The sequence below is a fragment of the Nymphalis io genome, chromosome 7 (genome assembly GCF_905147045.1).
Source record: "Nymphalis io chromosome 7, ilAglIoxx1.1, whole genome shotgun sequence".
In the NCBI taxonomy this organism is placed as follows: domain Eukaryota; kingdom Metazoa; phylum Arthropoda; class Insecta; order Lepidoptera; family Nymphalidae; genus Nymphalis; species Nymphalis io.
In genome coordinates this window covers 13317771-13329783 of record NC_065894.1, presented here as the reverse complement: position 1 = coordinate 13329783, position 12013 = coordinate 13317771, and the positions used below count along the sequence as shown (strand labels likewise).

The 12013-nt window shown below is 32.1% G+C and overlaps 1 protein-coding gene across 1 annotated transcript in view; it reads left to right on the top strand.

The window, feature by feature from the left end:
- LOC126769487 (uncharacterized) overlaps positions 1-12013 on the top strand; it is a 1339673-nt gene that overhangs the window by 718774 nt on the left and 608886 nt on the right. Inside the window, exon 1 of the mRNA XM_050488334.1 lies at positions 11617-11858. Within this exon, the coding sequence (XP_050344291.1) occupies positions 11643-11858 (216 nt within the window). The 5' untranslated portion in view covers positions 11617-11642. Of the gene's footprint in view, positions 11859-12013 lie in introns of the transcript that reaches the window.

Genomic DNA, 12013 nt, shown 5'->3' with positions numbered 1-12013 from the left:
CGCACACGACGGACACATAGATTTGAAATTATCCTTTCTGACAACGTTGCTTCGAAATTATTTAGAAAAAAAAGTCCACAGGCGACAATAGGGAAGAGTTGGGCTACGGGAGCTATGTCTGTTCCCAGAAACGCTGTAAATCATATTTGTGTAAGAATAACTTTAATACCACTCACAAATGGTACAACTTTATCGCAATTGTCAATTCAACATCTCATACTATGCGTTCGGTTATTGCAAATAACTGCACATTATTATCAACAATAATAATAATTCTTGGAAGTATTCCTAAGACTTCTAGAAGAAAACTTATGATATATTTTCGTAACATTAACGAATTGATAGTATAATGTTAAATATTCATAATCTATATTGTTTAAATATGTATTATATATAAAAATGAAGTAACAAATCTTAAATGTCTTACTGCCAATTATGGAGAAGGTATGGAGTATACTTCACCAGGCCAGGTGGAGTATACTCCAATATTTCATGTATTTACTGGTGGTAGGGCTTTGTGCAAGCTCGTCTGTGTAGGTACCACCCACTCATCAGATATTCTATCGCAAATCAGCAGTACTTGGTATTGTGTTCTGGTTTGAAGGGTGAGTCAGTAATTACAGGCACAAGGGACATAACATCTCAGTTCTCAACGTTGGTAGCGCATTGGCAATGTAAGCGATGATTAACATTTCTTACAATGCCAATATCATTGGGCGTTGGTGACCACTTACCATCAGGTGGCCCATATACTCGTCATACCTATATAAAAAAATACGCTAGTCTACCATGGATTGGTTAGGTATAGTTATTATAAATAGAATTATAACTAATACAAGCGTTCCTATACAATTTTTATCCTTCATCATCACGTTTGAGAAGTGTTATTATAAACACACATCGAGCAAGTGAAATCTTAGATCAAAGAATTCTATACCTATAAAGGAAAAGTGCTAGAAAGTTTTACTTCTGCTCAAAGATTCGAATTTTAAGCATGAGCAAAGTTTCCGCGTCTTTAACGCTAAAGGATCTGCGGCGGAGCGATCAAAACAGACACAATTGATTCATTGCTACTCGTATTTTCTATGAGAAAGATTAATATGGGAAGATCCCACGTAGCGTCCGGTCAACAATCATTACTTTTAGTATCATGCGATAAATATATCAAAAATATAATTAGTAATGTTTTAGGATTTATCACATTATTAAAATATGTAAATTTACAAATAATCAATTAATTTGTAAAGCATGAAAACTGTTTTTACTACAACATCTACATATATAAAAAAAGACTTAAAACCATCTTCGCACAAGAATTTGTAAAACATTATAAATGCCGGTGTAAAATTTTGATATCAGCTCGTAAGCGATTTTTAGCTCGTAAAAAATACAGCCATAACAACGTATAACATATATACGTAAACTGAAAATATTTTTGCCGAAAAAACAATCGGATAGTAAAATATTTATACCGAAAATACAATAAAATGCTTATGTAAAATACTTGCATGATACTTCAGGACAACATAATGCATATCAATTGGTATAGTATTTATACTTATATTTTTGTCCATTTTTATATAAGTTTTTTTTTAATTTCAATGCTAATTTAAATTCCCTTATTATTAGTTTAGTATTATTACTTTAATTTAACTAAAGCCGGTTGAGTCGTTATATCTGGTATTAGGCTTGCTGGTCCGTTTCAAATATTTAATAGTCTTGTTTTTCCTCTACCAATTTTTTATATTTGTAACCTGAAGTTACCAATAAGTATAGCACACTTTGGGAATGAAACAATCGCCTCCGGGTTATTTCGAAAGAAAAAATATATATTTTTGTTACTGTTTATTGTCTATTTTAAAATGTGAGTTATAAAATATCTCGCAGAGTTTCTTTCGCCGTTTCTTCTTAGGCCTGAGGTGTTTATTTCCGAACCGGTGGTAAATTAATGACAGTCAATAAGTAACGCTTCTATATTGACTAAAGATTTTCAAATTTGGAATGTTTAGATATTTATTTAAGATTTGTTATTATTAACCTGTTGATTTTCTAAATAAGTTTATTTGTGGTATGAAATTTATTTCGACGAGATAAAAATTCGAAGTGGAATGTGCATTTGGAAAAATTTGCGACGACGAAATTGCGACCAATTTATTTTGTTTTGAAATGGTTTTGCTTTATTATTTACTTCATGCCATTTAAAATAACAGATATTATAGTTTACTGTGTTTGACTTTCAATCACAAGTTTTTGTACTATTTTAATACAATACAACATTTCAAAGGAGCAGTTATACAAAAATTTGCATGAAATAGCCGAGTCATTGTCCGGTAAAGCAGTGTTCGGAGTTCGGTGTAGTAATCCCGAATGTGCAAGCAACGTGCGACAATATGCACAAAGCCGAGGTGTGAATGAGATCTTCATCAGCGGTCAGCGCTGACTCATGCCATCCTCACAACCCTTATTTAAGCTTCGAATCGTGTAGCGTTAGCATAATACATTATTTCTCTGCTTGGACGCTTCGCTTCGATGCTTAGACTTTACTAATATTGAAAAAAAAACTATAGCCAGCTACTATTTAATCCTTGTACTTGATCAAATAAAAAAAAAAAAACAAATTTCCACAAGATCATTTCAATTGCTAATTTATTTATACTAATATTATACAGTACAGTCGCGGTAGGGGTAAGGGGCAGTGTTAGGTATAAAAAGCCCATAAGTTTCAAGGTTGCTTCATACAAAATTTCATCAAAATCAGTTCAGTGATTTATTATTATTATGTATATATGTTTTTTGATGAGCAATCTGACTAAATACTTTACGCTCATTCGTCGCCTATTGAACGACAAATTATTTTTATTATACATATATTATTATAAAATAAGTTTAATCAGTGATTCAGGAACTAGATGGAACTATATGACAAACAATAATAATGGCTTATTTGTAGACATTGCTTTGCTATCCGTACATGTCCCAGTGGACATAATCCGGGTCCACGCGGAAGGGTTCCACGCAAAAGACAGGCGCGATCGCAATCCCCAAACTACGATTGATAACCATACCAAAACAACCCCTATTCTTTATGGCATAGAAAAGCATATTCCCCACAAAATCTAGGCAGCTGCCAAAATTAATGCAGATGTCGATTTCGCGTATCGAAATTACATGTCCGCTAAATTGACAGTTATATACGGTTTTCTATTTACTATCGGATTTGTTTACGTACGATGTTATTTATAAGGGGCTTACATTGGGGATTTGAAATGCGTAACAATATGTATTTATAAAAAAAAAATATTACATACATAAATTTTTTAATCTGTACTTTTTGTCTTTAAATAAAATGCACATTCCACTTCGAATTTTTATCTCGTCGAAATAAATTTCATATCACAAATAAACTTATTTAGAAAATCAACAGGTTAATAATAACAAATCTTAAATATATATCTAAACATTCCAAATTTGAAAATCTTTAGTCAATATAGAAGCGTTACTTATTGACTGTCATTATTTTACCACCGGTTCGGAAATAAACACCTCAGGCCTAAGAAGAAACGGCGAAAGAAACTCTGCGAGATATTTTATAACTCACATTTTAAAATAGACAATAAACAATAACAGAATTATATTTTTTCTTTCGAAGTAACCCGGAGGCGATTGTTTCATTTCCTAAGTGTGCTATACTTATTGGTAACTTCAGGTTACAAATATAAAAAATTGGTAGAGGAAAAACAAGACTATTAAATATTTGAAACGGACCAGCAAGCCTAATACCAGATATAACGACTCAACCGGCTTTAGTTAAATTAAAGTAATAATACTAAACTAATAATAAGGGAATTTAAATTAGCATTGAAATTAAAAAAAAACTTATATAAAAATGGACAAAAATATAAGTATAAATACTATACCAATTGATATGCATTATGTTGTCCTGAAGTATCATGCAAGTATTTTACATAAGCATTTTATTGTATTTTCGGTATAAATATTTTACTATCCGATTGTTTTTTCGGCAAAAATATTTTCAGTTTACGTATATATGTTATACGTTGTTATGGCTGTATTTTTTACGAGCTAAAAATCGCTTACGAGCTGATATCAAAATTTTACACCGGCATTTATAATGTTTTACAAATTCTTGTGCAAAGATGGTTTTATGTCTTTTTTTATATATGTACTTGTAGTAAAAACAGTTATCATGCTTTACAAATTAATTGATTATTTGTAAATTTACATATATAATATCAATTGATTTGATTGATTGATTGATTTTTGTAAATTTACATATTTTAATAATGTGATAAATCCTTAAACATTACTAATTATATTTTTGATATATTTATCGCATGATACTAAAAGTAATGATTGTTGACCGGACGCTACGTGGGATCTTCCCATATTAAACTTTCTCATAGAAAATACGAGTAGCAATGAATCAATTGTGTCTGTTTTGATCGCTCCGCCGCAGATCCTTTAGCGTTAAAGACGCGGAAATTTTGCTCATGCTTAAAATTCGAATCTTTGAGAAGAAGTAAAACTTTCTAGCACTTTTCCTTTATAGGTATAGAATTCTTTGATCTAAGATTTCACTTGCTCGATGTGTGTTTATAATAACACTTCTCAAACGTGATGATGAAGGATAAAAATTGTATAGGAACGCTTGTGTTAGTTATAATTCTATTTATAATAACTATACCTAACCAATTCATGGTAGACCAGCGTATTTTTTTATATAGGTATGACGAGTATATGGGCCACCTGATGGTAAGTGGTCACCAACGCCCAGTGATATTGGCATTGTAAGAAATGTTAATCATCGCTTACATTGCCAATGCGCTACCAACGTTGAGAACTGAGATGTTATGTCCCTTGTGCCTGTAATTACTGACTCACCCTTCAAACCAGAACACAATACCAAGTACTGCTGATTTGCGATAGAATAGCAAAGTAATACTTATGCAGTGTTTCTTTTTGTTTACCTGCCTCACATTATAAAACAAAATGGATTGTAAACAATGTATGGATATTTTAAAACCTGAAGTATCTATTAAATGCGTTAGATGTCAAGGTAACTTCCATCACGAATGTATTGGATTATCAGAAGGTGATTTTAAGAAAATGTTGCCAATGAATAAGGCCAAATGGAAGTGTCCTAATTGTAAAATTTCTAAAAAGATTGGTCAAAGCAGTCCCCAGGAGCTGACCGCGTCTCAACAGCATTCTATTTTAAACGTTGATGCAAACTCTTTAATGTCTCATTTCGATGAGCGTTTTAATAGATTAAGCTCAACTATCGAGTCATTCAAAAAGAAGTGGACTGAAAGAATTGTAAACATCGAGTCATCTGTAAAAAGTGTAATGAAAGAATAGATAATTTTGAGGTCGAATTATCTAAAATCCATAGTTTGCAAGCGGAATTTAATTACTTAAAGACATTGATCAAGGACTTAAAGGAAAGCCACTGTAAGAATGAGCAATGGGTTCGGCGCTCTAATATACAGATTAATGGCATACCTCAAAAAAAGGGTGAGAATTTAATAAATATAGTTAAATTACTTGCTGAAAGATCAAACTTTAAGTTGTGCCCTGACACTGACATTGACTTTGTTACTCGAGTAGCCACCAAAAATGATTTAGACATTAAAAAGCCTAAACCTATTATTGTGAAGATGCAGTCTCGATATAAAAAGGATGATTTCTTGTCATCACTTCGCAAATTAGGAAGCATCAAGGCGTCTGACATTGGATTTCCAGGGGTGCAAAATCAAATATATGTTAATGATCACCTCTCCACGCGTAACAAAGCATTATTGAGAGAAGCCAAACGTCTTTCTAAGGAAAAAGGTTATGTCTATTGTTGGGTCCGGAATTGCACGATTATGGTAGAATCTTTAAAAAAAAATTCATAAGCGTTAACTCGTTATTTAATATTTTTTTTACTTACTTAATTTATTATAGGCAATCGTTATATTTTTTATATTCTTATATTTTTTATGTAATTCTTTGCATTATATCATACTTTATACCGTATAATCGAGTTAAATTTGATGAGATTGCTGTGCTTGTCGGTGGTTATGAGTCTAAATCTAGTGATAAGTTAATTGTACTTCTTCTATTTAATAATAATAAGCCTAGGGGTAATTGCTCAGATATAAGTACTCTACTTAAGTATTGGATAATGTTATTCGAAAACTTTAATTGGATAATTCGTAATAAACAGAATGCATATTTGTATATTTTTCTATATCCGCCATGATTTTGAATATTTTTTACCACAACGTTCGTGGTTTACGTACCAAGACAAAACAATTTTATCTTAATGTATTAAATCATAACTATGACATTATCTGCCTAACAGAAACGTGGCTTTTGGAAGGTATTTTTGACGAGGAATTATTTGATACCCGATATACTGTATATCGTAATGACCGTAAATATGACTGTCTTGATATGGAGAGAGGGGGTGGAACATTAATAGCTATTCGTAAGGAATTTTCTGTAGACATGTGTATTAAAGAATTTTCACCAACTCATCCTCATGTCGATATTACATACTTAAAAATTATATTGCGGCACAATTTACCACATAAGTCAATACTTCTTTTCTGTTGCTATTTTCCACAAAATTGTTACCAGGCTGAGTCACAATTGGAATTTTTCGAGTTTGTTCTGACTTAATTATTCATCATCCATATCAAGACATTGTGATGGTGGGTGATTTTAACATACGTAAATCGGTTTGGTTATATAGTGATGATAACAGCTCTCTTAATATTTCAAATCCTTCTGTGGATGTTATAACATATCAGTTATCTGCATTTATAAATTTTACAAGCTTGCGTCAGTTTAATCACGTTCTTAATGTAAACGGTAGGTTATTGGATTTAATTCTTTCAAATTTACACTGTGATGTATCTCGTACCGCCCCTTTATCTGAACCAGAGGATGCCCACCACCCTGCTCTCTGTCTTATGATAGATATTTGTTCAATTGAAAGGAATTTAAGACCTAATAGGCGTATTGTTCGTTTATATCATAAGGCTGACTATGAGGTTATTGGTGCTGAATTAAACAAAGTTAATTGGGAGCTTCAGTTAAATAATAAAAATATAACCGAAGCAGTTGATATGTTTTATCAAATCGTGGACCAGATCATACAACATTTTATTCCAATAAAAGTAATTACTGAAAACAATAAATATCCTTGTTGGTATTCTCGGACACTAATTACCTTAATAAATAAAAAATTAAAATGGCATAGGAAGTGGAAAATTTATGGACGAATATATGATTACAATAAATTTTCGGACCTTCGGGCTCAAACAAAAAATATTGAAACTGATTGTTACAATTTATTCGTAGAGAGAGCAGAACTGAATATATGTTTTAATTCTAAGCATTTCTGGACTTTCATAAAATCTAAGAAAGGTCATAACATTCTGCCGGATACTTTATATTATAATAATGAATTCAGTTCTGATGGACAACAAATCTCGAATATGTTTAATCACTTTTTTAATTCTGTTTTTGAATTGGATTCAGGGTCCATGTCGATCATATCGTCTAACAACTATTGCAATCAGACAATAATAAATTCAATTGAAATTACTAATAACAAAGTAGAGCATTATCTTTCAAAGCTGAAGATATCTCAGGGTAGCGGCCCAGATGGCCTACATCCTATTTTTCTAAAAAATTGCAGCAAGGCACTTTACACTCCTTTAACTATTCTCTTTACAAAGTCCTTGAACACGGGTTGTATGCCAAAGGAGTGGAAGAGATCTTTAATCACACCTATTTTTAAACAAGGCGATAAAAATAATGTTAAAAACTACCGTGGCATTTCAAAATTGTCTGTGATTCCTAAGATGTTTGAAAAAATTATTTTTGATACCTTGTTTCCGTTATTAAGGCCTTTACTTATACCAAATCAACATGGATTCATCAATAAACGCTCAACTGAGTCAAATCTTTGCGAATTTCTTGATATAGTATTGAAAGCTATGGAAGATGGTCACCAGGTAGATGCCGTGTACACCGATTATTCGAAAGCTTTTGATAAAATTTCTCATAATCTGTTGCAAAAAAAACTAGAAAACAGCGGTGTACACGGCGATCTTTTGCGATGGTTGACATCCTACCTTCGTGATCGTACTCAAGCTGTCGCAGTTAAAGGGTTTACTTCTACTTTTGTACCTATAACATCCGGTGTGCCTCAGGGTTCCCACCATGGTCCCTTATTATTTAACGTCTTTATCAATGACTTAACATGCTGCTTCTTAAACTCACAGTTTTTACTCTATGCCGATGATACAAAAATTTTCAAAGTTATAAGGGATAACCAGGATTGTATCGAACTCCAAAATGATCTAAATAGGTTAGGACAGTACTGCAAATCTAATGGTTTACAACTAAATTTGGCTAAATGTTGTATTATAACATTTTCAAGAAAAAAAATGCAACATTCTTTCAGTTATTCAATGTTTGGTGTTAAATTGCGAAGGGTAACTGAGGTACGGGATCTTGGTGTACACCTTGATAGCCAACTCGTGTTCGATAAGCATATTGAAAAAATTACTTTAAAATCTTACCAAATGTTGGGCTTCATCTCAAGGCAAGGTACTGACTTTAGGAACCCTAATACACACATTATACTTTATAATGCTTACGTTCGGTCACACTTGGAATATGCATCGACTGTATGGAATCCATGTTATGCTAAGTATATTCAAGCAATCGAAACAATTCAAAATAAATTTATTAAAAATTAAAATATAAATTTGGTCACGATTTGCCTACTCTACTGTCCTTGAAAACTAGACGAGAACATAGAGACCAATTGTTTCTATTTAAAATTATTAACAGCCTTATAGATTCGCCTTATCTCCTAAATAAAATATTATTTAACTGTCCTCGCTTAAGTGCTCGGTACAAAGCCACTTTCGCAACTCCAAATCATCAAACAAATTATTACAAAAATAGTTTTATAGTAAGATCGTGTAGCAACTATAACGATAAATATAACCACATAGACTTGTTCAGCAGCGGTCTCGGTAAGTTTAACTCGATACTTAAAAATAATTAGATTAAGATTTGTTATTAACTTTTTTTTTTTTTTCCTTTTTCATATTTCACATGATATAGGTTTGGTTTATATACATTTTTACACTTGTTAGTTTTTTTTTTTTTTTTAATTACCATACATTTAATTTTACTGTTTTATCTCTTTTATATATATGTTCACTTCCAGATTAATTATTTGTGGAAACTGTATTGGCATGTGTGTTATTTAAGGTTTATAAGTTTTATGTAATATAAAATATGCTGTTTGTTTCACTTACTTACAAATAAACAAATAAACAAATAAACAAATATCTGATGAGTGGGTGGTACCTACACAGACGAGCTTGCACAAAGCCCTACCACCAGTAAATACATGAAATATTGGAGTATACTCCACCTGGCGTGGTGAAGTATACTCCATACCTTCTCCATAATTGGCAGTAAGACATTTAAGATCTGTTACTTCCTTTTTATATATAATACATATTTAAACAATATAGATTATGAATATTTATCATTATACTATCAATTCGTTAATGTTACGAAAATATATCATAAGTTTTCTTCTAGAAGTCTTAAGAATTCTTCCAAGAATTATTGTTTTTGTTGATAATAATGTGCAGTTATTTGCAATAACCGAACGCATAGTATGAGATGTTGAATTGACAATTGCGATAAAGTTGTACCATTTGTGAGTGGTATTAAAGTTATTCTTACACAAATATGATTTACAGCGTTTCTGGGAACAGACAATGCTCCCGTAGCCCAACTCTTCCCTATTGTCGCCTGTGGACTTTTTTTTCTAAATAATTTCGAAGCAACGTTGTCAGAAAGGATAATTTCAAATCTATGTGTCCGTCGTGTGCGGACAATGCCCACTATTAGCGGATTATAATCCGCAAAAAGAGCAGGTACTGTTTCAGACACAGTCCAAGTTTAGTGTATACGCGTTTTGTAAATGACGCTCTGTATAAATATTTTTGATGAAAAAAAATGACTTCAATTCTTTAATTTTATACGACCGATTTATTAATCGCCAGTTCACTTTTCAAAATAACATAGTCCCATCGATAAATCAGCCCCAAATCAACAAATTCAGGATAAAATAAGTACGTTACTAATTCTTCTATTCTACTCAAATCAAATCTTATACCTACAAATGTATTTGTACTATTGTCAACTGTCGCTTTGATTTAATTGCATATGAAATCAACAAATCTTAAAACACGTCCAACAAGTGTTCAGCTCGTAACTTGTATCGATATTATAATATTTGCTTGCGCTAGACAGATGCGAGCCTCTCTCCCGGGAGACACTTGGCGACGATTTTCTCAAACAATAACATTCAGCCGGACACTACGTGATATTGCCTTCGACTCTACTATACGTTTGTTATTTTAGTTGTTGCTCAAATAATTTTAACTTCTGAATATGTTTCGGGTTCCTGGAACATTTTTAATTTGCAAAAAATAACATCTATTTTAAAAATAACAAAACAATCTATAATAATCATTTGTTGTTCTGACTAGGTAACTAGGGAAAAAAAATCTTGACTTTATATATGTACATATAATAAAACTGCAACGGCGATATATATACGTTAAATTTATACATTACAATGTCATTAAAACCGAGCATTTAAATTGCAAGAAATATTAAATACAGTAACAACTTATAAATGCCCCACTGCTGGGCTAAGGCCTCCTCTCCCTTTTTGAGGAGGAGGTTTGGAGCTTAAAAAACTTTAGTATTTTTCAAAACCGATAATTTGTTAGTATTATGAAACTTGTTAAAGCCCGTTATCGATAAAGCGGCAAGTAACATCAACAAATATATTATAACCAGGAAAAGTTTATCAATATCCAAACAAACAACAGTTGATTTAACCGTATCTATAAAAATGCATACAAATCCAAAATAGTTGTTTAACGGACCACACTTGATATTCCCGCTGCATCGAATCGTACAACACCTTGGACTTGTCAATCATACCTTTCAAGAACCGCTATAAAGTACACAACGCCCCACAAGACCATGTGAACATTTGATCACAGCCCACACAATTGATACAATTGCGAGAACGCCTTCAAAACCTTGATTTTAACAATATATTCGCGGTTAACAGTACACATTTAGCCTTTTCGTCATGCATATATTCGATATCCTTATGTCTTTGTGTTAGAGTTCAAATTACAGTAAAATATCTAGGCTACATGACGATGGAAGATAATCCGAAACAGAGGGTTTTGCACCTGCTGTTTTATGAGATAAGAATATTGACTACGTGCGAAAAAAATATGAAAAAGATGTCAGCTATGTATTTTAAACAATACTCCTATTTGGATATGCTGTTTATTTATTTTTTAATGTGCAAGTTTTCAATTTATATCAGTTTTATTATATAGCAATAGCTTTTCCCCGTAATTCAGTTCGCATAGCAAATATGTTCCTGTAAATTATATACTTAAGACCTTAACCAAATCTAAGACTACCTCGATTTCTTCGTGACAGAAATAAGCCAATAGACAGAGCTACTTTCGCATTTATAATATTAGTACATATCATGAATCATGGTATTTTATTCTATAAACTTTTATTCAGCTACACCCACACAATCTATAATCCGTCGAGTGGCACCCACAACAGACTTCCTATCCGGCTCTAATCTCCAAGCAACATCAGTGTTGTCGAGAACGATGGCATCCCTCGCGCAGATGCACAAAACGGGTCCACATATCAAAAAGAGAAAATCAAGAAATCCGCTCAATGGAAATCCTTTCGCCAAGGTATGCTGACTATTTTACATACTTCTATTCTTTCATATCCGGTTACTATATTTAAAAAAAAAAAAACAATTAGTTTTGCCTTATGCATGAATAAAAAACATTTAAAAAATAACGTTCCGTAAGTATTGAAGTCATATCAAAATTATCGGTTACAG